At 41.4% G+C, this 27,833-nt stretch overlaps 1 protein-coding gene across 2 annotated transcripts; it reads left to right on the top strand.

Moving 5' to 3' along the window:
* Positions 1-427: 427 nt before the first annotated feature.
* Positions 428-27,833, top strand: cacnb3b (calcium channel, voltage-dependent, beta 3b). 2 transcript variants are annotated; one of them, XM_022205210.2, is made up of 14 exons: positions 428-856; positions 14,285-14,404; positions 16,152-16,274; positions 16,410-16,531; positions 16,798-16,850; positions 17,164-17,183; positions 18,091-18,171; positions 21,408-21,466; positions 21,679-21,779; positions 21,939-22,090; positions 23,438-23,533; positions 23,621-23,791; positions 24,665-24,712; positions 24,801-27,833. In XM_022205210.2, exons 1-13 carry the CDS (start codon positions 818-820, stop codon positions 24,692-24,694), a joined length of 1,167 nt encoding a protein of 388 aa, XP_022060902.1. In that variant the 5' UTR covers positions 428-817; the 3' UTR covers positions 24,695-24,712; positions 24,801-27,833. The 2 variants fall into 2 exon arrangements, with proteins under 2 accessions (XP_022060902.1, XP_022060901.1); XM_022205209.2 differs by lacking the exon at positions 428-856 and adding an exon at positions 8,743-9,105.

Below are 27,833 nucleotides of genomic sequence, written 5' to 3' on the forward strand. Positions count from 1 at the left end.
AGAGTGCTGGATCAGTGAAAACCGAGAAGATCTGCATCCAGTCCTCAGTGCTTTGGACAAGTTCATCCAGAGAACACAAACCCTCTAAAAACAGCATCCCAATCAAACAAAAAGCAAAAAATAAACACCGGGACCTCTCAGCCTGCCATCATTCAATAAACTGACTCCTGCAGCAGCATATTTATATCTAACAATATAGACTGTAGGCTTCATTTTCCTCCAGATAATGAAATTTCATCCGGATATAGGCTCAGAATAACATCCCATTATATTAATTTCATGCAGAGCAACAAATCCTGCTTGGGGGCCCACATTTGCTCCAATATCTGGGTCGTATTGAATCTCACACACACCAGAAGAAGAAAACAACACAGGTAGTAGCGAATGGACACAAATCCACCAAACTCACATCACATATCCACATTCAAAAATAGAAAATCCGACACGAAGCCACATCAAATCCCCGGAGAGGGGACCGGGGCTGTGCGAAAAGTGCAGCTCTTGCATAATTGATGAGAAAAGCTGTAATCTATCCATCCGTGTGTCCGTGCGTATGGCTTTGTGTACAGCCATTGATAATGCCGTGAATCCCCAAACTGGAGATTTCTTTATTTTTTTTATTTTTTGCAGCGCAGGAGCCGCCGGGGCTTCCCATCCAGAAGCAGCAGCAGCAGCTTCTCTCCTCTTCTGGGGGAAATGTTTGGATGAGGAGCGCTGATCCGGTGCCTTTAACTGTAAAAAGAACTGTGGCTTTTCTTTCTTTTCTCTTTTTTCACCCAAGTTGGGCTGTGGAGACCGAGATCCCCGTTAACTGCGGATGTCCCTGACCAATTCCAGCGTCTTTCTGCTAAACGAGGTGGGTTATTCTCAGTTGTTGTTGTTTTTTTTGGTGAGATTGTGTGGCTGTCACCGTGCGTCGTGTAGTTTATCGCGGTCGGATTCGGACGCAAACAGCGCGCTGAGGACGGACTCTGGTTCCCTGTTGGGATGCTGATAATGAAACCAGACGGACTGACCTCACCGGGAATCTTTCACTTCAGTCTGTGTTGGTTCTGTCAGTCTGCCAGCAGGAACTGGACACAGACGAGCTTTTAAAACGTCCAAAATAAGCGTTTTTGACCAAATTAACGGGTCAGCTGCAGCAACAGATGGACTGTGGGTCTGCATCCGCTTCATCTTTGATTTGGTAAAGACAGAATAATTGCATAAGAACGAGTATTTGGGCTGAGATTGTAGTTTTGTCATAGCTGTGGTGTGGTCAGATTCTGTGTCTGCGTTGACTATCAATGCACAGCTCTGCTTTGTTCAGTCTGAAATGTAGTCTGTGGTTTAGTTAGTCTGAATTTGCATACTTTTAAAGTTTATGATGCAAAACAGCAACATCAGGAATCCATGAAAGGATGTGAGGATGTGGCAGCCTCAGGTTTTATTCTAATTACACTTTTTTTAAATAAGAAAATCTGCAAATGCATGTTAGAAATGAGGACAAGAACGATCTCAAGCAACAACCTGAAACATAAAATGTCCTACTGAGGGTTAAAAATAGAGAGAATTGCATGTAAAAGAGAAATGCTCATCTGAATTAATCAAAGCTGTAATCTCACTTATTTATATACTTATTTAATAATTCTCTCTTGATGATTTAATCCAGATTTAGCTCATGAATAGAGAGCAGACAATTCTGTTATTGTGAAGTGAAATCTGATGAAATAATACTGCAATAATTCACAAAACCTTCCAACCAAATTGTTTCTTTTTCATCCTATCAGAATAACACATTTAAGACCAAGCAGCTTGACTTTTTTTTTTCTTAAATCAAACATTAACATGACCTGAAGGTTTAATTTCCAAAGAGATGCATATATATTTCTGTATATTTATATATTTTTTATAGTCGAGTGGACACAAATGCCAAAGGTTCAGTAGCTGTGCCCTCTCAGTGAGATAATCCACCATCCCGGACACCATCAGGGCATCCATCTGCACCTCTATGGGCTTGTTTCCCACCCAGAGGGTCTGGACTGTGTTAAAGGTGACGGAAAAGTCAAGACACGCGATTCTGAACAAGCTGCCAGCCAGCAGGGAAAAGGTCCATCATTTGCTTCAGTGTGTGTCTGGTGGGCAAACTGCAGGGAGTCCAGTCAGTCGCACATGCCGGAGTGCTAAAAGTCTCTCCAGCATCTAGCTGAGGCCGGTTTGGCACTTCTAAATAAAACATCAACACAGTCTGCAAAATCGCTGGAGCCATTTTACTTGATGTATTTAGTAAGACACATACCTAAAAAATAGATTAGCTCCATTGATTTTTTTGTTGTTTTTCTTTTTTTTTTAAAGCGATGCTAACATAGTTCTTTAAAGATTAAAATAAGCTTTTATCAGACAGCTTAGTCAATTAAATTTTCAAGAATGGAGGCTGGGTGCAGGAAAAAATTTAACTATTTCTAGTTCACTGATGTGGAGGACACTTTCATTTAGTCCAAGGATTATTCAGTACTCTTTCACAGAGTCGGTTATGAGCAAAATATGTAAAATATTGAAGCTCACAGCACGTGATGAATGTTCGACATATCGTGTTCAAATATTACACTCATCTCTTAATATTGTGACTGCAGAGTAATGCCTTATGTTTGTTTTTTTTTAGGTTGGTGGTAATATTTACAGGAGCAGCTTTAACAAACTTTCTGTCTAGTGATTAAATGAGTTGCTCAGTGAACAGCCTCACCACAGATTAAGTCAGGTATACGTGCATGTGGCTTATCTCCGTATGAAACGCTGCCTGGTGACACTCTCACTCATGGCGTCCCGCTCTGTTTACTTCCTCCCTCCTCTTGGCGTGTACACTTCAAACAGGGATCAAGTCAGTGTTGGAACACAGTCTGTACCTGCATGTCTGAACCCATCAAGCACTGTACAAACCTCATGAAAGGATTTGGCAGCAGCCAGGTGTCATCTCCCTCCTCTCAAAAATCAAAACGCAGCGCCTTAAAATAGCCCCTCATTCATAATGCACCAGCAGCAGCTCTGCCCACAGAGGCGCTTCATATGGGACAGACTGACAGACATCTGCACTCAATGCTTGGGTGCAGCTCCTAAAGCTGCTCTCTTGCCTTTTTTCTGCCTTTCTCCTGCTCAGTGCAAAGCACAGTGGAGTTTAACTTTCCAACCTTCATTCATTCATATTTTATTCACATCTTCTTCTCATGCAGAATTCAAATGGATGCCTCCTCTGTCTCTCTCTGTCTCTCTCTCTCTCTCTCTCTCTCTCTCTCTCTCTCCTATTTTTTTCTCCTCTGCCTCACTGTTTCCTGCAACCAATCCTATGAATTATGAATCTCAGCCTTGCTGGAGATTTTCACATCACCCAGAGTCATGGTTTTATGGTGTCAGACTGGTTGGTTTTTAGATGCGTGTTGATAATTTTACACCGTCTCTCGTGAAAGACGTTCTGAGCACAAATCAGCACAGAAAGTAGTCGCATCCTTCTTCACATCAGATGTACGGTTGGTTTGTACCGTAGCAAGAAGAAAAACTCCGATCCGCACTCACATCTATAAGGCATACACTCTGCAGCGGAGCAGCTGTCAGAGTACAGCCAGCCATGACATGTACAGAACACACTGGGTGAACAGAGAGCTGCAATGGGGACGCCTCCACATGTCCAGCATCGCTCCCTTATTCCCTCATCACCGCCACACGTTCTCCTGTCTCTAAACTTTTGGCTTTTGACATGTTGAAATCCACTGTGGCTAAAAAAGTGTGACAGGACTGTAGAAACCTTTGTGAGTTACACCTCTGTCCATTTAGTTGTGTTTGTGGAGCTTTAGTCTTTGGCTGTTTTAGATGGTTTGGGCAACAACTATTATTTTCAGTATGACCCCAAATTATCCATAAAGGTTTCTTGTTTTTGTCTGGCAGCATGTTGATGCACATTGTTTTGGATTTGGAGCATGAATGGATGTAATGTGAGGATGTCCACATACAATTAAGTTTTGTAAGATGCTGAGAAGTGACTGAAATCCAAAAGCGATGCTGTGTAATTCATTTTTCATTCAATTTTTGTCTTCCTATCTTGTGATCTTACATTTTTTTGAGCCTGATTGTTGCTTTGGGATCCAAACCCCATCCTCCTTGACGTCATCTTTAGCAGCACAGCGGTCTGTCACGATAGAGTCCTGAATGAACTCGGGATGCGATACAGAGTCCCATTGGGCAGGTGAGGCAGCGATGAAGGGAAGAGAGCAGAGCAGCGGGGAGGGTGGGAAGGATGATATGCGGAGCAGAGAGAAGCTTCACTGACGTAGCAAAGGGTTGTGTACTGAGAGTGGTGGAGAATAGGGGAGGAGGGGGGTGTAAAGAAAGAGAGAGGGATAGACTGCTTACAAGCACGCTACAGTACACTTCAGTGTTACCCAAGAGAGAGAGAACACCATGACTGCCTAGCAGAGAGAGCGAGCGAGAGAGACGGGGAGTGTGCTCTCCTACCTCCATCTGAGTAAGTACGCTGCTGTCTCTTCTACATCTAATCTCTGGGCTGCAAATTGCAAAGATAGCTGCCATAAACCTATAACAATGGGTTCGTACGCGCTTTCTGAGGAGTATCTGATAAGATGGTGTGAAAAGACATGGGTTTAGTTAGTGGAAATGGGGAAAAATGTGTCAACTCTGCTCCTCTAATTTGGACTGAAAGTTTGAGAGATGGAGTTGTTGTACACAGCTCTGCAGGAGACGGATTTCTTATCTACATTGGGCTGTTTTGAGCAAATCTGATGTGTACCCAGATTCCTCAGCCTCAGCACTGACATTACTGTGGAAAGTCAGGGTTGCACTAAAGCAGAAAATGGCATTTAGTGCAGCTGTGTGACAGAGGAGCGGTGGTTGGCATACTCGCAGGCGCTCATGCTTTCGCTGTTGGTGGGGGGAAGGAGTGCATTTGGGACCGCTAGGCTTCCTGTGTGGGGTCAATTAAATACTGCATGAGACAGAGCACTAAAAGCCTGTCCCGTGAGGAGCCAAGTGCTTTGTGTGTGTGTGAGTGTGTGTGCGTGCCTGTGTGTGTGTGTGTGATTAAATTTGATGAACCAGCAGTGTTGAGAGGACCAAAGATTCCAGTTCCAGCTTCTTTGAGTTCCTGTTTAGAAACTGTGCCTTGTTGTTTTTAACTTACTAAAACAAAAGAAAATAGTTTGCACACATGAATCTATGCTCTTTCATTCATGCCTACAGCTGGTTTAATGTAGGACGTCTTTCTATTCCACCTAGTTCTCCCGTATTCATCGTCTGGCTTTTTTAACTGTAACAACTGCAGTCTTTACTCTCAAAGGACTTTTATTTTGGTAAACCAACACTGCATAGACACAGAAAAGGTTGAAAATTTGAAAGAAAGCACAGTTAACCAATGTAAAGCTGGGATGTTTGAATATGTAGGGCACCATTACATATTGATAACTCTGACATTCCCTCAGTTAGCTCAGCGCACTAGTCAAGACCCACCAATTAGGCCTAACTCAACCCCAGAGCCTAAATCAGGTCATCTTCTAACAAACACATCTGATTTAATGAAGGATGCAGCACTGTGCAACTCTGCGCTGCTCCGTAGGTACACAGCTTTATGTGGGTTAGCTCCAGCCTCTCTGCTTTGAAGCAGTTTGGTGAAGTCAGGTTGAGGGATCCCTGGGGGGATGAAAGCCTAAGTATGCACAGCATAGCCGGCAAGGCCAAGTTGACAGCGTGGATAAAAGATAAAGATTCCTGTCCAGGCTCGCTGCATCCCGATCCTCTTTTCCTCCACTGTATGCCAGCTTCCCTGTCAGCCCGGCCACGATGATTCACATCTTTACACTGCCATCGCTGCTTTCGCTGCGCTTGGCCAAAACAAGACGCGTTTTGTTCTTAAATCTTCGCGAGGGCAAGAAACTGTGTGTCGCTGATGAGAAAACCGTTGTATAGTGTGTGTTGAAATGACTTGGAAGTGCTTATTTATAGGCTGCAGGGTCTGTGAAGGGCTTGTTACTGACAGGGAGAAAGTATCCTGAGGTAACATTAGAGCGGGAGGAGGGTGGAGCTGCTAAGGACAGTATGGAGTATCAATCTGGGTGGCTCTCATATTGATCCACTCTGCCCTACTCTGGTTGCACTTCCCTCTGACTCTGAATGATCCACCTTTTCCCTGTAATGCCGCCTCAGCTGCCACTGCACCCGCTAAAAGGCCGGAGATGTGGACAGTTCACCGTGAAGCTTCTGTGCTCCACATTTGCTGGTAAGATCTGGAGTTCTGTTTCCTCTGAAGTGCTCTTTCAGACGCCACTTGTTCCCCGTTGGTGCAGAGCTTCTGGGCTGCTTACAGGACAAAAGTATGGCTGCCCTGCGTGGCCTTGCAGTGCTCAGCAAAAAATTAAATGAAAGGCTGGGTGTCAAACCTTAATACTTCTATGGTGCAGAAAAGAATGTACTTGAAAGTTGAGTATGTGCTCAGATCTTGTTTGTGTTTAGTCACATTACAGTGGAATTAGGTTTGACCCTCGTGTCGTCCCGTGGGTCAAAATTGACCCGTTTTAAAGTAAAAAAAAAAAAAACATATTTTCTCAACATTTTTGGAAAATTTTTGAACATTTTTTGGTGGAAATTTTTTAAAAAAAAATGCCTCTTTAAGAACATTCACAAAAAAATCAACCAAAATCCAGCGAAATTCGCTGGATTTTGGTTGATTTTTTTGTAAATGTTCTTAAAGAAAATACTAGAAGTTTTACTGATATATATGTAATCACTTTAAATATTTTTAGGATTTTTTCTGCAAGATTTGTACTAATTTTGAAAATATTTACAAGAAATTTCTTGCCAAATTGGGGGATATTTTTTAAAATAAAAGGGAAACTTTTAAGGAATTATTGGAATTTTCTCCCTGAAAGTTTTGCAAATTTTCAGAAATTTGGTGAATTTATTTGCTGAATTTTCTGATTTATTTATTTTTTTTCAGACAAGGAAACAATATTTTTTGGTGCCTGTAAATGAGGACAGCAGGAGGGTTAAGCATAATGTTAGATCATGTCTAACATTGTGTACAGATGAGATGGTATTTGGGAACTTTTATATATAGCCATGCTTTAACGAGAGCTGTCCAGAATTTACATGAAGTTTTCTCTGTATAGCCATATTTCTCCTCTTGCCTTTATTGCGGAGGCCTATATAAAGCTCCAGTATATAAAGCTGTCGTTATAAAGCACGCTTGCATCACAGTGTACACAAAAAAGAGAAAATAGCAAACCCATCTTTGGCGCAGAGACAGTATACATGCTGCTGGCTCAGAGTCTCAGAGGCTGCCTCTTCTTGTTTCCATATAGGCACTTAGTTCGCATTCAGATGGGCTATCTGGCGTCAGTGAATGCAGCTGAGCCAGTCTCAAATCTGCTTTGCTCTTTCTTGGGAAAATTCATGAAAACTCAGTGAACTTTGACAATCCCTCGCTACCCCCCCCCCCCCCCCCCCCACACACACACACACACACACACACACTGCCAAACCCAGTCTGAGAGGAGAGGATCTATATTTAGAACATCTCAACAGCAAAAAAAAACAAAAAAACAAAAAGGAGAAGATTCTCATGTTAATCTCTTGTCCTGTTGATGTTGTTCCAGAAGTCTAGAAGTGCTCCTCACTCATCTTTTTGTAATTCTTATTTATTTGTTCCTCTGATCCTAATCATTCCTCTTCAGTGAAAGACTAAATCATTGAAGAAACAACATTGGCAAAGCAGACAAATGACATGCCATTAAAAATGTATGAAAACATCTTTTGTTTCAGTTCCGTCTGTGTCAAATTAGCACACTTTTCTTCGTTTGTAGCCCTCTTTCTGCCACTGAACGCCTGCTTCTTGCGCAGCACTAATGATGAAAATACAGTCTCCACATCTTCTCTGCACCAGAGGCGCCTGGGAGTTGTCGCAATAACGACAATAATGCGTGCGACTGTGTGTTTGTGTGCGCTCCCTTCCCTTTTAATTTCAAAAAGCCACGCAGAAATGCAGCCCCGGGACGTTTTTTTGCTAAAAGCCTCGGTAGAGTGCACTTAATTCTTAAGCAGCCGTAGCTGAATGAGGGTGAGAGAGCACGAATGCTGCCAGCATTAATGGAGCCCAAAGTAGGGTCCTCGGTGCCCGGGGCGACATCAAGTGCAGGCATGCGGCCCTGGCTTGCCAGGAACAATGAGGCCTACGATGGAGACCTCTCCGCTGGCTTATTAAGACATCTGATGGACTCTAGATGGCTGCCTGCTGACTCACCGCTGCATTTCTGTTCTGTAGGCTCATGCATCACCTTCCTGTCAGGAGGATGGTGCAGGGCAGGCGGACAGGCCCTGCCCTCCTCTACTCATCTGCTCTCCCTAATTCCGTCTCTTCATTCACGTCCACCTCCCTTTATATCTCCCTGTCAGCCGTAACTTTACGCCCTCCGTGCTCCACATTTGCTGTTTTTGCATCTACGATGACGAGAGATGCTGGTTGGCGGAGTGGTGACGATCACAAACTGGGTTATTTCTTCGCTTTTCCTTGTCTGACACTCTTAGAATCACTTAGCATTCACGCTCGGTCTTTGTTCTGTCTTATTTATAGAAGTTCTGCTTCTTTGCCTGGTGAGAAATGAGAGAAGTAAACACCAGACCAAGCAGGTTTGATATTCTAAAGCAGGAGCTGACATAAGAGGAATGTATGAAAAATGTAGGGGTGTAATAGAGGAGAGGAGAGGAGAGGAGAGGAGAGGAGAGGAGAGGAGACATCACCAGAGGAAATCTCCCTTTCCTTGCATGAGGGTTCTGTCAAAGCCAGAGAAACCCACCAAAGATGACCAGCATGCAGGCGTGTACACACCAGTGCTGCAGTCAGAGCATCAATTTTGTATAGGAAATGAGTGTTGAGGCAGCGCAGCGATGGTAGTGAGGCACTTAGGCTGAGCGCGCCTCCCTCTCTCTCCCCCCTTTAACCACGGGCTGAAGGGAGGAGGGTTCCGCTTCTTTTTTTTCTTTTTTTTCCCCGTGCAATGGGGGGAAGAGAGCGCTGGCAGCGGAATCATGTCTGCCTCCGACTCGAGCGCTACAGGACTCATCTGTAACAAGGTACGCTGTTGATGCTCCCCCCTCTTTTATTTCAATCACTCTGCATGCAAACTTAGCCTCTTCATCCATGAGTCCCTTGTCTGTCCGCTCTGAGACATCTTCTTTCTGTTTTCCTTCCCCCTTCCTCCTCCTCCTTCATCCTCCTCCTCCTCCCACTCACTCTTGTCTCAGCAGAAGTCTATTCTGGTTCTCTCACTTTCCCAGCATCCCCCCCCACTTGTCCTGTCTTTCCTCCCTCCTTTTTCTCCTCACCTTCTCTGGACATACTGTACTGTGCACATGCAGTTTGTGTACGTACCTCAGCTCTCTATAGGTTTCTCTGCAGCTCTGCATTGGAGTGGAAGCTCACATCTGTTGAATATCATGATTTTTATATTGTCATCTGTCTTTTAATGAAGTCAATCCTGTCTTTACTTTGTAACTATGCCACTTGTAGCTCTGTTTGCTTTTTGAGTTATATTATTAGATTCAAAGCACTGTAATATTTCAAAACTGCCATTGATTTTTTTAAAAAAGACAACAACTAACACACACGTATATGCATCTTTACATAGTTGCTTGCAAAATGTTTTTCAGCCTTACTCAAATATGAAGTTTAACTATAAACAATCAGCCTGTGAATGAGTGAAAGCAGTGAAAGTGTCATCCACAGCTGCTTCTCTGATCCGGGCAGGATGTGATGCTTCCCTCTGCTGGTGAGACTCTGCAACTGCTGCAGTGTCATTATCTCATGTTTCACTCTAATAGGACTTCCAGCATGTGAGCCGATTTCTCGCTTCCCTCGTTGTTCCTCGTTTTTCCTCTCCTTTGAGATGACGGCTGTATTGCGAGCGTTGTTTTAGAATCCATGACGGTCAGAAAACACAGCGGGTTGTGAGATTTCCCAGACACATTAATGCTGCTTGAACACTGAGACCTGCGTGTCTGTGATCATATTAGATTCCACTATTGATCCCACAGTATTGTTTTGTGAGAGTGAGACAGAGAGAGGTTGTCTGAGCCTGCGCTGTGGTGAAATCTAGCATGGGATCTGTTGATGTGGCTTAAATTTTTGATGCAGGAGCTTAAAAGTGTGTCTTTTAATATCCACACCTCAATATTTTTGTAATGAGGAAGATGTGACACGTGGATATCATTTCATTTCATCTGTTCTAGTGGTTTTGCTCATTTGTTTTCTTAATTTGTGCACATTTAGAAAAATACAAAACGTAGAGAACACGCTGACTTCAAACGACACGTCACCATGGGATTGGTCAGACTATTCGCTTGTAAGAACAACACAGTAAGTGGCCTCCACGTGAATATGGAGCACTTATACAGTTAAAAAGCACTGAGGAAAAAGGAGGATGAGAGATGGTTTACACAGAAGATCCAGAGCCTCAAAAAGGACTAATCGGGTTTCATGAGATTGCTTAAAAGCTTTTAATCAGTGGATCTTCACTTTACTGTCACTTTTTGTTTCATAAGCTCAGACAGCAGATCTTTTTTTTAGATCCGGGTAAAATCTGGGATGTAGTTCAGTAAAAAATGGGGGCAACAAAAGGAGCAACGCACTGCAGCTGGTAATGAAATATTCACTATTTATCATGTGATTACATAAACTGACTAATGTAATCACATCTCGTTACACTTCATTTGTCTGACTAAGTCATGGAGACTTTTGCTGCCAAATCCTGCATGTAAAGGGAGCCAGTGCGTGTTTTTCTTCACCCTCCTGTTGTCCTCATTTACAGGCATCAAAAATATTGTTTCTTTGTCTGAAAAAAATCCAAAAATTCAGCAAAAAATTCCCCAAATTTCTGAAAATTTGCAAAACCTTCAGGAAGAAAATTCCAATAATTCCTTAAAAGTTTCCCTTTTAAAAGTTTTATTTTATAAAATCCCCCAAATATGGCAAGAAAATTCTTGTAATTATTTTCAAAAAATGAGTAAAATCTTCCAAAAAAAAAAATCCTAAAAATATCTAAAGTGATTACATATATATATTAGCAAAACTTCTAATATTTTCTTTAAGAACATTCACCAAAAAATCAACCAAAATCCAGCGAATTTCGCTGGATTTTGGTTGATTTTTTGGTGAATGTTCTTAATAAACATTTTTAACTTTTCTTTTCCCCAAAAATGTTAAAAATGTGGACATCAGAATCCCCCCCCCCCCCCCCCCCCCCCCCACACACACACACACACACACGACGGTTAGTCTCTGATTCTCTACATCTGCCGTGTGAATCTCTAAAAGTTTTGCATTGGTTCAAAAAACAACTTGACAGCAGAGAAAATAATTCTTCATTTCCTGGCTTCATTTGGATTCCATGTGGTTTTAAACAGAGCAGCGTCGGGCTTAAGCAAAGAACCCGAAGACCTGGACAGTGACAGAAAAAGCAGTGGTGCTGCATCGTCTGTGCTCATCAAGTCGAAGCAATAAAAAGTTCTGACAATATCAGTGCAATCAGTATGACAAGGAGTGGATTTTGCGCACTAATGAGACTCCGTCTGCACTTCAGAGCGTCTCTCCCCTTCAACTGTCTGCCGAACTTTATGGGCTTTAATTAGGTTTTGTTTCTTGTGCTGGTAGACTCTTCAGATTCTGCTCCACCTCTGGCAGGCTTTGATATTCAAATGAATTCCACTAAGTCTGTGCTGGATTTTTATTTTTTGGGGGGGGGGGGGTCAGGGGGAAAGCAGAGGAGGGATGGAGTTGGTGGGGAGGAGGAAGAGGAGGAGACAGGTGAAGGAGGAGGGAAAAAAAAAAAGGTAAAAGAGGGATGACGTCGTTGTGGAGCTATATTTGGCTGTCGTACGTGGGAGCTCCTGTCTGGTTTGTGAGGAGTCTTCCAGCCTCATGCCCAGCTGGGACTGCAGCCACCGGGGAGGAAAAGACTGCTGATGGAGGGAGAGGACAAGAGTAGAATCTGTGATGTGAACTTTGAGAGTTTTATACGGAGAAAGTTTGGAAGGGCGGCTGCTTCTGTGTCTCTCTGTGTGGTATGTGAGAGTTGTTCGTGTTCACATTGTACGTTCAATCATGGAAAATTCATGATAAAGGACGTGCTTTATGTAGTTTAACCCTCATGTTGTCCTGCAGGTCAGAATTCATTTTAAAGTTTGAAAATCTGGGGAAAAAAATATATTTTCACAGTGAAACTTCTGATGTCGACATTTTCAACATTTTGGGGAAATCTTTGAACATTTTTTAGTGGAAAAAAAAAAAAGAAACGTTAATATTTCTTAAGAGCATTCACAAGAAATTCATCTAAAATCCAGCAAAATTTTCTGGATTTTGGATGATTTTTTTTGTGAATGTTCTTAAAGAAAATATTAGAAGTTTCACTGATATATATGTGATCACTTCAGATATTTTTAGGATTTTCTAGAAGATTTTTACTCATTTTTAAAAAAAAAACATTTACAAGAATTTTCTTGCCAAATTTGGAGGATTTTTTAAAATAAAACTTTTAAGGGAAACTTTTAAGGAATTATTGGAATTTTCTTCCTGAAGATTTTTGCAAATTTTCAGAAATTTGTGGAATTTTTTTTGCTATATTTGTTTTTTTTTTTGTTTTTTTTCAGACAGGGAAACAATATTTTTTGGTGCCTGTAAAAGAGACCAGGAGAGTTAAGTGTGTGTTTGTGTGTGTTTTGTTCAGCGATATGATGTTGTGGGTATTTCATGGTTGACATTTAAGCTCCTACTCTACATTAACATCAGTTCAAGTGGGATTTTGTGTGTGTGTAGCTGTATTAAGGTAAAGCTGGTTTGTGCTTGTGCTGTGTTAAATGGATACGCTCTGGTGCTCTGGAAATGTCTCTAAACATATGACAGAAATGGTGGATTTATTGGAACTGAAACTGTGTCAAAGTCAAAAAGGCAAATGTGCCGCTTTTGTAACTTCCGCTGAAATTTAAAGCACAATTTTAACTCGGAGCTTAAAAACAAAATTGCTTGCATCTATCTTGTGATAACAGGTCTACACTGTAAATAAAGTTGGTAAATTTTAGAGTGAAAAACTGTCTCTGAAACATTTTGATTCAAGTTTATTTAACACCGAATCATCGTTAATAAGTTAATCAGGAGAAAACTGAATTGTTTTTTTCTCTTAAAAAATACATTTTGCTACTCTTGCACAGATATTTAATATATTTGTAATGTTCAATACTGTAATTTTGCATTTATTTCTCGATAAGAACACAAATTTTCACAGTTAAATCTAAGTACTGTTGTGCTGAAATTGGAAGCATGCCGTAATATCTATGACATGGAACATTTTTGCGTTTATTTTGTGTTAAAAAATGCAATTTGTACCAATCAAATTGATAAATACTAAATCATATGTCCGTTATTAGCACAAAAGTACATTTTGTGTTAATAACGGACATATGCTTTAATATTTATGACAGCTATAACCAGAATTTTTGCATATACGGCATATATATATATTCATTGCTAAAATACATGTATTAAATGTTAAATACACTAACTGTTGTGCTGAAAATGGGAAAATTCTGTAATATTTATAATAGGTCACACAAGCTTTGTTTTATATGGTATTTTCATGTAAATGTTCATTACAGCAAAACAACTTTAAACATTTAAAATGCTTTTTTTTACAGTGAGCACATTTTTAAGCTTTAAAATCAACAGTATCAACACATTTTAATGAAGAAAATGTTTTACCGTAGTGAAATGTTTTACAGTAACCACAGCTGCTGGAATTTTACCGTTTAAATAACTTTTTTTTTTTACAGTGTAGTACAACAACCTGTGCCTGTGACTCGTTCAGAAAATGGATGTGAAGCTGGATATCGTAGAATTATCTGGCATTATCAGCATGCTTGGTTACAGATTGGACTCTTGCCAGCACATGGTGCGCCCGGCTGAGTGGATAATAGAGGACGAGGCTGTGCTGGTTGTTAGTGTTGCAGTTCTCACGCACATGTTCCCCTGAGAGAGCTGCTTTGGAAAGCTGCAGGAAAGGACAGGCAGCCGCAGAGAACAAGGAGAAGACATGAGAGACACAGAGGGAGACGGAGATGATCTGTTTGAGCTGCATCCGAGCTGTTTGCTTAGAAGTCGACGGTTACTGGGTTGTTCTGAACAGCTGCTACGAGGTGCTATGGTGGATGTAGCTCCTCTCTGACTGGCCTGCCACACTCATTTCTCTTTTCTGTCTTCTGTCAGGGTTCAGCCGATTCCTACACTAGTCGACCCTCTGATTCCGACCTGTCCCTGGAGGAGGACCAGGAGGCGTCTCGGCGTGAAGCCGAGCGCCAGGCTCAGCTGCAGCTGGAGAGAGCCAAGGTGAGAGCAGGAAGGTCATAGGGCAAAGCTTGTCTTTAGATTCACCTTCTGGTGCTGAGGAGCAGAAAGTAAAGTACTGAGTCATGAAATACCGAAAGCTTCCAGTCCAAGCAGTTTAATCTTGCCGTAAGCTGCTAAATCTGTAGAACCAACATGATAGACAGACAGACAGACAGACAGATGGATAGATAGACAGATGGATTCCTTCATTCTCATTTCTCACGTGGTATTTACACTACACAGGCTGAAACGAAATGCCGTTCCTCACTACAGAGTGGGCCATAAGTTTCCATACATAGAAAAAATAAACATTTTATGTTGAACAACCATTTTCATTCATATAATGTGCTCTTTGTGATTACCATTTTTTCAAAAACACATATTAATACGTGTTTTCCACTGTTGATGAACTTGCATTAGCACAGTTAAAGTTCTGCTTGTCATGGCGTTAGTGATGCGTTCCTCGAGATGATTTATGTCTCGTATCTTCACCCGATACACCATGACCTTCAAGTCCTCCCCAAGATAGCATCAAACACATCTTCTATCCATCCATCCATTCTCTATTCATCGCTTTATCCTCATTAGGGTCGCGGGGGGTGCTGGAGTCTATCCCAGCTGACTCGGGCGAAGGCAGGGGACACCCAGGACAGGTCACCAGTCTGTCACAGGGCTACATATACAGACAGACAATCACACTCGCATTCATACCTACAGGCAATTTAGAGTAAGCAATTAACCTCAGCATATTTTTGGACTGTGGGAGGAAGCCGGAGTACCCGGAGAAAACCCACGCATGCACAGGGAGAACATGCAAACTCCATGCAGAAAGATCCCAGGCCGGGATTTGAACCGGGGAACTTCTTGCTGCAAGGCAAAAGTGGTAACCACTACCTCCACTGTGCAGCCCAAACACATCTTCTACGGTATCTGAAATATAAAGAAATATATTTTATACATTTTACTACATATGGAAACTGATGACCTACCCTGTAGTGGTTGACAGTGCAAGGAATGTCATATAAGAAGACCTTTAAAAAAGATTTTAAAAAAGAAATAAAAGACACTGATTATAATTTACAAAATGTGGAATCATTAATGCATGAGAACCAGCAGTCCGTGGATGTGTGTACAGATGGGAAGGGTTACAGTCTGTTTATCAGTGTGACAGCGGTATGGGTGTGTGGATGAGAGGATTAACCCTCAAAAATGACCCATTTTAAAATCTGAAAATAAGGAAGAAAAAAAATTTCACAGTGAAACTTCTGATGTCCACATTTTCTACATTTTTTGGAAGTTCTTTGAACATTTTTTGGTTAAAAAAAAGAAAGAAATGTTAAAAATGTTTCTTAAGAACATTCACAAAAAATCAACCAAAATCCAGCAAAAATTTTGTTGGATTTTGGTTTATTTTTATGTGAATGTTCTTAAAGAAAATATTAGAAGTTTTACTGATATATATGGAGTCACTTTAGATATTTTTAAGATTTTTTTTGCAAGATTTTTACTCATTTTTTGAAAACATTTTTTTTTTAAATAAAACTTTTCAAGAATTTTTGGAATTTTCTTCCTGAAGGTTTTGCAAATTTTCAGAAATTTGGGGAATTTTTTTGCTGAATTTTTGGATTTTTCTCAGACAAGGAAACAATATTTTTGGTGTCCGTAAATGAGGACAACAGGAGGGTTAAAGGCATGATGCTGTACATTTATCTCATTCATATTTTGTACTCTCTTTGTCTTCCTACAGTCTAAACCCGTAGCATTTGCAGTAAAAACCAACGTGAGTTACTGCGGCGCCCTTGATGAAGATTGTCCAGTCCAAGGTGCTGCTATCAACTTTGAAACCAAAGACTTTCTGCACATAAAAGAGGTGAGAGGCATTCAAATTCAAAACTCATTCAAGACTCTAAAATTACTTGCAAACAAAGACCTAATAAACTCAATCTGTGTCAACAAATCCTGCAACTTCTGAGTCATAAGGCCGATGCGCTTCACTGTCACACAGAAATACAGCAATGACTGGTGGATCGGTCGGCTGGTGAAGGAAGGCGCAGACATCACTTTCATCCCCAGCCCGGTAAAACTGGAGGCCATGAGGATAAAACAAGAGCAGAAAGCAGCAGCAAGGTCAGAGGTTATGCAGCTCTGAGACGACTCTTCGTTATCGCTCCTCTCTCTGTATTTCTGCCTTTTCTCACACTCCGTTGCCCTAATTCCACCAGCTTCCTCTCCAGCAGTCTCTTTGAAAACTTTTTTTTCCTTTTTTTTAAATTTTTTTATTTTTAGACACAACCAGTTCTCGCTCATGTGTTGCTCTGTTTTCGGAGTCCTTTCTAAATTGCCTCCTCGGGGGGTTCACGCATAATGAAGCTTTGCATTATGTTGCTCCGCAGGAAAGGAGGGAACGCTCCATCCAGAGGCTGGAGTTCCACCCCTCCATCTGCAGGTAAGGAGCTCCTGCTCCTGGGTCTGTCTGCTGGGAGGGCAGCTCCTCACATGGTCAGATTTGCATACGAGGACTATTTCTGGGCTCAGATGTTGCCTTCAGACATAATGCAAGAACTTACTTTTAACGTAGTTCTCCTCTTTACGTCAAACTGAGAGATGATCGCTGGAGTAAGATCAGAGAACTGAACGCACAATTAATAAAAAGCTGCGATCCTCAAAGAACCTTAAATGTTACACTGAATTTAAAACTTATTCCCTTCTTATTAGCATTTCTCCTGCTTGGTTAATGTTCATTCTGTTTATTCTAAAAGCCAAACAGAAGCAGAAACAGGTATGTTTGCATCTTCATGTGTGTTTCACTTTATTTTACAAGCTTATCCAAGAACATACTGGGGTCAATAAACAATTGCGGGACTTTTTGTAACATAGTTGATATTTCTGCTGTTTTCAGGCCTAAAATCAACATGGCTGCCTGCAACCAAACACCACATGGCATTTTTACACAAAGATTCTTCTAAATATTATATATACAACTGAGTGAAATTGAAAGCTATTTCAAAGATATTGTAGCAAACCTGTTGACATGTCATAAATCCACACTTGACTCACACACTACTTTATATTAAATAAGTCAGAAAGCCTTGCAGTCTTGCCAGTCTTTTCTTCAAGGAGGAAATGACATCATGTGGAGCAGGTCATGTGATCTGGAATTCACGCACTTCCTTGAGAGGCGTTTTTGTAATGACTAACTTAGTTGAAAGAGATACAATTTGTTATTTTCCATACAAAATTGATATATTGTCAGAAAAGAAATATCTGTCATGATTATTTCAGCTTAATAAAATGAACACAATCAAAACAATTTCTGAATAATCTCATTTTATTATTGTTTAGCTCATTAGAAGGTGGTTGTTATTAAATTATTACGTTTAGTTGACATTTTAATGATATCCAGTCATTTTTTATTAATAAGTGATTGTTTCCATAATAAATAATTATAGAATTTGGAAAGATATGATCATAATGAACATAAAAAAACATATTTTTTTTAACTTTTAATAAAAATGTTTGCAAGATGTATCCCATAGACTTCAAAAGTCCCTCAATTGTGTATCGATCCGTAAACTGATCCATAAAGTGCATTGCTGTGAATCTGTATATTACCGGAGACACAAGTGGCTCCCTATCTGTATTTTTTTTCAACTTCTGCTTTATGTCTGTGCTTGTGGTCCGTGCAGACTGAACATGTGCCTCCATATGATGTGGTTCCTTCGATGCGACCGGTGGTGCTGGTGGGTCCTTCGCTGAAAGGCTACGAGGTGAATTGACCTTAGTGTTGTTTGGTTCTGCTTGTTTAAGTTGGATGTGGTCAAACATGGAGCACTAGCTAGAATGATTCATGTAGTTAATGACAAGAAACTCAACCTGTGCATTTATTTGGTTTAGATTTAATAATTAGTTGCTTGTTTTTTGTTATAAAGTGTCTCGGCTCACTCAGTGCTAATTAACAGACTGCAGCAAGTGGAGTTTTTCTTTAGATTATTGTGAGCAAAAAGCTGCCTTGTCTGTCCAATGGATCAAATTTAATACAAAAAATATATCAGAAACAAAGTGATATGGCAATTTTTTGGATTTTGTTAAAAGGGCTAATAAACACATCAGTTCCAAAAAATCTGAATTTCCTGGCTATTTTTTGACGGCTCAGGGCTAGCTTTATATGAAGCAGCTACTGGATAAATCAGGGAATTCACTCGTTCATGGAGATGGAGAGAATTTAGCATTCCAGACTTGCAATCATTTTGCTTTACTGACATTTCATCAAGGGCTGCACAGTGGTGTAGCTGTTAGCACTTTCGCCTTGCAGCAAGAAGATCCCTGGTTCGAATCCCTGGGTGGGCCTGGGATCTTTCTGCATGGAGTTTGCATGTTCTCCCTGTGCATGCGTGGATTTTCTCCGGGTACTCTGGCTTCCTCCCACAGTCCAAAAATACGCTGAGGTTACTTCGTTACTCTAAATTGCCCGTAGGTGTGAATGTCAGAGTGATTGTGTGTCTGTATATGTAGCCCTGTGACAGACTGGTGACCTGTCCAGGGTGTCCCCTGCCTTTGCCCGAGTCAGCTGGGATAGGCTCCAGCACCCCCCGCGACCCTAATGAGGATAAAGCGGTGTATAGAGAATGGATGGACATTTCATCAGCTTCCATCATCAGATCAGAAATCTAAATTCGTCGAATACTTCTAACAAAATAGCCGCAGAAGTACTGATATTCCCATCAGCCTCAGCGGTGATTTGTGTTTAAATAGCAAACTGGCATTTTCATAGTGAGTGCTGACAGCTGAAAACACCAGTGTGAATAAACACAGCCCACAGAGCCTTTCTAAGAACAACAAGCTTTTTTTGAAGCGTTAATTAATGCTGTGGTAATCTGAAATGGGCATTTATTACTATTTTAGGTCTTTTTTTCCACTCTGATTAGACAAATTTAAGAACATACAATGAATAAATGGGTCAAGAACGAAAATAGCTATACATTGAGCATATTCGCTTGGTTTGAGTTTCTGGCCGCCTCCTCTCTGGACAGCCTTTGTTTGTTCCACTTTAATCCGGACTGTATTCTCTGATCCAGCAGTGCTCATGTGGTTTGAGCTCCATTATCCCATTAACACCAAGTATCGCAGTCACATCCTGATGAAATTATAGTAGCACAGCAGACATTTAAGATCCATTTGAGTGATGCAGAGTCACATGTTATCATCATGGATGGAAAAAACACTGCGTCAACCTCACAATTTCCCCAGAATTTGTCTGTTTCTGGTGATTCTGGGTGAATATGTTGAAATGTGAGGCATGTAATGAACAGAGTGTCTGCGCGCTTCAACATTTTCTCTCCTCGGTGGCTGCAGCGGCTGCGAGCCAAGCCGTTTGGTGTGTGTGTGTGTGTGTGTGTGAAATATTTATGCATCGCTCTGGTGATGTGCTTTGGGGATGTTCCAGTGGTGCTTGCCTGCCTCTCATTCTCTTCCTCCCTGCGTTGCTTCTCTTGTACATCATATTTTCATTTGCTCGCCATCGTTCTTCAACATCATCGCCTCTCCCGCCCTTTTCCTCTTCCACGCTCCCCTACCTTCTCCCCTTTTCTCCGTTTCTCTGTTGCGCCGAGGAAGAGCAGCACCACTACTGTGGGCTTTCATCCTATTCCAAAGACCATCTATTTTTCAGGACTGTTTGAAAATAGCCTGCTTCCCTTCATCTTCACAGAGCACATGCAAACATTGGCGAGCGCTTCCTCTGTCATTAAGAATCTCCCCGACACACATGTAGAAGAAATGCGCTCTTCTTTATGTCCTATACGCTCTGTCCTCACAAAAAATAAATTCTTACTTTCACTGAAGAGCCTAACCCATTGTGCGCACATAAACTGAGATTCAACGTAAACACACATGATGGATTTGAAAACGGCCTTCTTATGTCAAAATCTGCACTCGCATCCTTCCACAGAGTAAAACATGCAAGTGATGTAACATTAAGGAAAACAGAAGGAGGACTTTAATGAGGCTCATTTCTGTCAGTGATTCCTCCTTTATAAAGAGCGTAACCGGTGTGAGAATTTTAACGTCTTCTCCGCCCTGTTGACTGTGCTACACATGAATGTGCCAGAATGATTGTGTGTGTTCTCATGGGGATGTGCGACAGCAAGTTTATCATTTTCACCTTGTAAAAAAAGATGCTTTCATTATTATTTATAGCAACATGTTTCTTTAAGCCACCTTATTTAGTATTAATAAGCAGCATATAATCATTGAATAAATGCTTTATAACACACAGTTACAATAGCATAATAATCAGGAGAGTAGAATAGAATAAAAATGCTAGCCTAGCTGCGCTAGACCCAGCTCTGAAGACACAAGGGTCTAGGAACTCTCGACAGGGAGGGAGGCAGGCTAAAAGGTTGTCTTTCAAATCACTCTGCAGCAGTTGGGTAGGTATACAACCAATCAATGCAACGAATAGGCTGACGTAGTTCCTAGAGCGCCAGAAATCAGAGGATGCGGTAGTTCGGTGAAGCTTTATTTATACAGTCAATGGGTGAAGCTCAAGTATATTACCGACATGTTAACAGAAAGATTATTCAGAGTCGGTGCTAATGGAGCTCAACGACTGTTGTCGTTTTTGTTGTCGACCCTGGCAGAGAATTAAATTCGTTACCGTGGGTTGTCTAGCGCGGCTAGGCTAGTTGTTTCCGGTTCCGAAATTCGCTGGATTTTGGTTGATTTTATTGTGAATGTTCTTCAAGAAACATTTTTAACATTTTGTTTTTCCACCAAAAAATGTTCAAAGATTTCCCAAAAATGTTGAAAATGTGGACATCAGAAGTTTCACTGTGAAAATATATTTTTTTCTCTACATTTTCAAACTTTAAAACGGAATAATTTTGACCCGCAGGACGACACGAGGGTTAAAGATGTAAGAAATACCATAGGGCTAAATATGCATGTATAGAGTTGTCTCTCCTAACTCCTCTCTACCTTTTTCTTCTTCATACCTGTCTCCTAGGTAACAGACATGATGCAGAAGGCCTTGTTTGACTTCCTAAAGCACCGATTTGATGGCAGGTGGGTACAGATGTCTGCGCTTTTCTCTCCACTAACAGTAGTGTTTCTGAGCCGCAGAGCCGTTCGTGGGACTCTGCTTCTCACGTTTCACGGTCGATAGGACACATGATGATGATGATTTATTTTTAGCTGCAAGAGAGTACAAGTTCATATCCTCCTCCTTTGAAATGGAACAGTTGTGGATGTGATGTGATAAGACGCTTCTTCTGTAGGATCTCTATTACACGGGTGACTGCTGATCTGTCGCTGGCGAAGCGCTCGGTACTGAACAAGAAGGCCATAATGGAGAGATCCAACACTCGCTCCAGTCTGGGTGAGCGATCAAACAGTTGTCTTTGATGTTTCTTTGCTAAATAAAGATCAGTACCTGCTAAGAATAGATGCCTCTCTAAAGTCGAGTCCCTTCTAAACTTCAGTAAGTCGTGCCGCTCCGTTGAAAGTGACTCCTCGTCTGTCGTTGTTTTGCTCGCAGCTGAGGTCCAGAGTGAGATCGAGAGGATCTTTGAGCTGGCCAAGTCTCTTCAGCTGGTCGTCCTGGATGCAGACACCATCAACCATCCGGCGCAGCTCCTCAAAACCTCCCTGGCTCCCATCATCGTCTACGTCAAAGTCTCCTCACCCAAAGTACAACTGCAACCCACGCAACCTTCACAAAGAAATCAGTGGAAGACTCGTGTTTTTGCTCATATGCTAGTAGAAGCTGATTGAATGTAGAGCAGAAAGCCAGTGGGGTCATATTCTGATAACTGATTAGTCATTTTGGTTGTTAATTTAAGTAAGAATCAATCAAGCATTTCCTGTTTTCAGCTTCTCCAGTGTGGTTTCGAAGGCGGGGTGTTCTCTCTCATGTTCTGCTGACCATCTCACTCAAATCACAGCGAAAATTTCACACTTTTATCTTTAACCGCTCTTGAGATGTTGAGGTTCAGTCATAGCTTCAAATTTCAATTTGCGAAAAAATATTGTGAGAGCAGGCTGCAATTTTAAAAATATTTTCTAGCAGAAAGCATTTGAATACTCTAAGTTTCAAGCAAATCGGAGATGGTCGAGCAGAAGAGCCCATATGGTTTGAGATGGAATGACTTGTTTTATATCACTGCAAACTGAATGTCTCTGGGTTTTGGATTCTTAGGCCCCATCCACACGAAGACAAACCGAGGTCTAAACGCATAAGTTTCTTGTCGAATCTGCGTATCATCCACACGAAGACGGCGTTTTGGGGGTCTGTAAATGATCATTTTTTAAAACCAGGTTCCAGAGTGGAAAGATTTTGAAACGCCGTATAGGCAGCTCCGTGTTTACTGGCTGTCTGCTACTTTTCAGATACGCTTGCATCATAGTTTCATAACTTCATTGACACGCGTGCGGCACACATGGCAATGACAACAACAATGGTGGCGTACGGTGTAGCAAATGTGCTGATGAAGCTAGTGACCTTACTATCCCTGTTGCAGCAAAATCGCCTTCTTCTCAATCACCACCGAGTTGAACAAACAATTATCGAGGTCACATTACGGCACTTTATGGATGCACCCCGGCTTGGTCTCTGTTTACAACTTTTGCCGCAAGTGCGCATGCCCGCTGTTTTTTCTTCTGTTTGCGCGTGTTTCCATCATATCGTTACAGCGCCCCTAGAGGTCGGGCATGTGTTTTACAGCGTTTCCATGCGTATCGAGTGCATTCATGTAGACGCACACATTTTCTTCGTCTTTATGCCGATCGTTTTGGAAACTGTTAAGCGTTTTGTCTTCGTGTGGATGAGGCAAAACAGGACTCTCAGAACTCAAAAAAGCAACTTAGAATTAAGAAGTTAGATAAGATAAGATGAGATAAACTTGATTGATCCCACAGTGGGGAAAGTTCACTGTTACAGCAGCTGCAAACGAGAGAGATACTTGGGTTACCTGATTAAAATTAAATAGGAAGCTTTTATAACTGCTTAAATGTCTCCATTTCTGGCTCATCTCACAGGTTCTTCAGAGGCTCATTAAATCTCGAGGCAAGTCGCAAAGCAAACACCTCAACGTCCAGATGATGGCAGGAGACAAGCTGGCTCAGTGTCCACCTGTAGGTCGCTGAGTCTGACGTTCACAAACAGAATGCTCAGAAATGACTTTGGATGCGATGTGACTTTCGTGTTCTCATCTTCATCAGGAGATGTTTGATGTCATCCTGGATGAGAATCAGCTGGAAGACGCGTGCGACCATCTGGCCGAGTATCTGGATATCTACTGGCGTGCTACTCATCTCCCCTGTTCTGCCCCAGTCAACCCCTTACTGGACCAAAGTGTGATCACCCCACCTTCAGCTAACTCCAGCCAACAGGTGAGACAAACAAACAAACAACTGATGCTTTATATAGGGGTCAATGTATGATTATGGGGCTTTTTGTAACATAGTTGACATTTTTGCTGTTTTCAGGACGAAAATCAGCATGGCCGCCTGTAACCAAACACCACATGACATTTTTAGAGAAAGACTTATTGAGATATGTCTCATTTTTATCTCAACTTAATAAAAAGAGCACAATCAAAGCATTTTTTGAATAAGCTCATTTTATTATTGTTCAGCTAATTAGAAGGTGGTTGTTATTAAACTCGGACGGTTATTTAGTTGACAATTTAGTGACATCAAAATCTGAGACACAAAATGACAAAAGCGAGACACGAAACAACAAAATCGAGACTCAAAACGTGGAGCAGGTCATGTGATCTGGAATCAACACTTCCTTGAGAGGTGTTTTTGTAATGGGGAACTTAGTTGAAAGTGATTTCTCAGACACAGATAAAATGTTATTTTCCATCTAAAATGTGACATATTGCCAAAAAAGAAATATCTGTCATAATTATCTCAACTTAATATAAAGAACATAATCAAAAGAATTTTTGAATAAGCTCATTTTATTATTGTTTAGCTCATTAGAAGGTGGTTGGTATTAAAGTCGGATGGTTATTTAGTTAACATTTTAGTGATATCCAGTCATTTTTTTAAATTAAAAAGTGATTGTTTCCATAATAAATAACTATTGGCATGATCACAATGAACATAAAAACATTATTTTTAAAAAAACTTTTAATAAAAATGCACGCAGGACATATCCCATGGACTTCAAAAGTCCCTCAATTATTTATTCACCCACATTAACATTGTGACTGCACTGCTAAACTACATCTTTTCCATCTCCTGTGTTCACTCCAGTTTTCTGAGACTCAGGAGTTGATAGAATGAGCACTGCAGCAGACACAGGTGAGTAGAAACGACTTCCACGCTTTAAGTCTTTGTTTCTGCTGTTGGCGGTTTCTTGTAATAAAATGCGGCTGCTGCTTCCCTACAGGAGCCGCCTGTGCTGTCGGCTGGCGTCAAACCAGGAAGTCATGGAGCAGAGGGACCAGGGCGCCACCAGGGGGCAGCAGCAGCCCTCATCTCTCCAGAGCCAGCCGCCACCTTCTCCCACCTGGGGGCAACAGAAATGGGCGTGGGGGGAGAAAGAGCGGGAGGCTGGTGAGCTGGAGGAAGAGCAGAAACCAAAATGGGGAGAAGAGCCGGAGGAAGGAGATCTGACCGGCGCTGCAAAAGACAGAGGAGCCTCCGCCTCACTGCTGCCCCCTCGGCCAGAGCTCCCTGCTCCCACCGTCACGCGACAACTCAGGGCCGCTTTGTACAGCTGCACACACTCTGGTACCACAGACCAGAACAGCGGTGCAGTCACCCATCACCACCTGCCCCTCACTTTACCTTCCACCCCGACCTTAAAGTCCTTCCCTGCTGTCACACTGGAAGCCACGTCCCCACCTGAGCCAGCCCCTGAGTGTTCCAAGTAGCCGTCCAACACACACATGGGCTGACTCAGCTCTCACTGTAGAGAAGTACGTCAGCATACAGTGCTGTAGCAAATCAGAGCCGTCAGTATAACATGAAACACAAACAGGAACATCTTCCCGATGCAGGGTTTCTGTCTGATACACCTCACTTCCCTCTCCAGGCCAAAGAGGACGGAGAGCGACAGAAAATCGATTCTGTATGTCTTCCATCTCCGCAGCTCCCCGCTGAGCTGCCATTCCAAATGTTTAGCCAAATGTTTTCTCAAAGGCGCAACAATCAGAGTCGTCTCAGTGTCACCAAGGAGCATAAAAGCGTTCCTCTTCCTTTATCGTTTGCTTTCACCCCCGGCTCATCCAGTAGCCTTTTTATTCCTCCATTTTTACAACAACTATCTATACTACTAACTATAATTCATATCTCGGTTCTCAGTGTAGCTGATCGCATATCAACAGTAAAGCAAAACCCCATGTATACCAAGAACACACAGTCTATATGCATCTTCATCACAGCTGTGAATGTATAAATGCTGCTCCACTGGCTTAGCGGGGATTATTTACAATATTTGGTTTGTTTGCAGATGCTTGGAGGCAAATCCTGCAACCTGTTCAATATCAATTACAGTTTTAGGAGACAAGAGGCCTCTTCCAACAAATAATGCACAGATTCCAGACAAATAAAGCTTTAAAAGTAATAGAAGTTATCACATATCAGTTACTGCACTGTAATGTCATTTTCTTATCCCCACAAAATTCATGAAATTCTCCTTTCTGACAAACTTTAATCCACCCAAAAGCATAATTTGTGGGATAAGCAGAAGGTTATTTATTTACCACAAGTGTGGGCTTTTCCACCCTGAAACATGGCTATTAAATATTCCGTCCTGATGTCAGATTTTAACCAGGTTTCGTACATTATTTTTAAAAAACAATAGTTGCAATTACCTGCATTAGCATATTTCCCAGTGTTTGAAGGAGAGCAACATAAGAAATTAGTGACAGATTAAACAAACAAAAGATGACTCTATAAGAAAACTCATCATTAAATAGATTTATTTCACAATATCTGTTGAGTAATAATTGAAAATAAAAACATCACCCAAAGCTACTCAGTCAGTAACATGTTTGATTTTCAGCGTATCATTTACATTTCACTCCTCCCTAAACTAGCTGGTGTGACTGTAGACTCCCAGTGGAGCATCAGAATTAAAGTGAAAACGAGGCTGTGAATGCACCTTTGAGAAAATCTGATCTTCTCTGAAGGTCTCTGAGCACATCAACAGGTTGCAACGGGTTCCTAATGCAAGTAGCAGAATATTTTATTATTTTTTTCTACAAAAACAGCTGAAATCATCATGAAGCTTATGAGCGCAGCCCCTGGTGATGTATTTTTGTCAGTAGAGGTCTTATATTCACTGCTTAGTCTCTTCAAAAACTGCTGGATATACAATATATATGCATTCATTTCCACATAAATTAGGAAGATGTACAATTTTCAAAGTTTCCATGGCCACCGACTGTCTCAGTTTTACATCTTACGGAACCCATAAAAATAAACGCATCTCAAAAAGCACTAATATTCTCACAGTAACGCCGCTGCTCGCATCATATTAAACTACAGAATCCAGCTAACGCACCACACATGTAAATAACCAAATGTACGTGCATGACATGTTGTATTCCTGTCCATCAGAAGGGCTTCTTAGGACCATCTTCACACAAACTAAATCAGTACGACCCACATAACCAGTCACATATGCATTATCAAGGCTTAAGTGTAAATACTGTATATTCAATATGCAGATGTTATTATTATTATTGTAATTATTATTATCAAAATCGCACAAACGCTGACAGAACGTAGAAGGGTTTTAGTCACAGCACACGGTTCTATACTCAGCTCCTCAGAAAGCATGTGTTTAAATGTAACGTCCGCTCTGTTTTCAATGATGCACTGCTTCCTTAGGACCACCGTGAAAATCGCTTCCACCGACACCCACATTCATTTCTGAAGGACCAGGTTTGAGATACAGAACTTCTACTTGATGAAACACAGAGAGCACAGTATCCTCTTTAGAGAAAAACCTCCAACATATATATTTATCAGTTTCTCCTATTTGCTTCGTTTTTATTGCAGGAAATTTCTACAAAAAAAAAAAAAAGTGAATTATTCTTTGGATGTCCAAAGCACAATTTTCTACAATTATCATTTCCTATTGCGTTCCACTCGCCTAAATTCTATATGCAATACAAAGTTTAGCATTAACGAGACACTAGCTGAGACTATCAAGATATCTCCTCAGTGTACGATGGGGTATAATTGCACTACTATCATTTCTATGTATGCTTTTCGATGCAATAACTGCACTAAACGTTATGCTGTACCCACCTCCGGTTCTGGCCCAAAGGTGACGTCAACATTTCTCGTGGTTTCTGACAAGTCGACAAGATAAATGATATCCAACGGTGTCTGATGATGATGTGTACAGGGTGCATCTTTTGTCAATAGCACATGTGACGGAGGGGGTGAATAAAAACCATTGAAGTAA

This window comes from Acanthochromis polyacanthus, chromosome 6 (assembly GCF_021347895.1).
Source record: "Acanthochromis polyacanthus isolate Apoly-LR-REF ecotype Palm Island chromosome 6, KAUST_Apoly_ChrSc, whole genome shotgun sequence".
NCBI lineage: Eukaryota > Metazoa > Chordata > Actinopteri > Pomacentridae > Acanthochromis > Acanthochromis polyacanthus.

Excerpts from the sequence above, each read along its gene's own strand:
- cacnb3b (XM_022205209.2), top strand. The coding sequence starts at position 9,061 with ATGTCTGCCTCCGACTCGAGCGCTACAGGACTCATCTGTAACAAG. Across the intron at positions 16,275-16,409 it reads ACTTTCTGCACATAAAAGAG|AAATACAGCAATGACTGGTG; the intron begins GTGAGAGGCATT and ends ACTGTCACACAG. Across the intron at positions 17,184-18,090 it reads CCAAACAGAAGCAGAAACAG|ACTGAACATGTGCCTCCATA; the intron begins GTATGTTTGCAT and ends TGGTCCGTGCAG.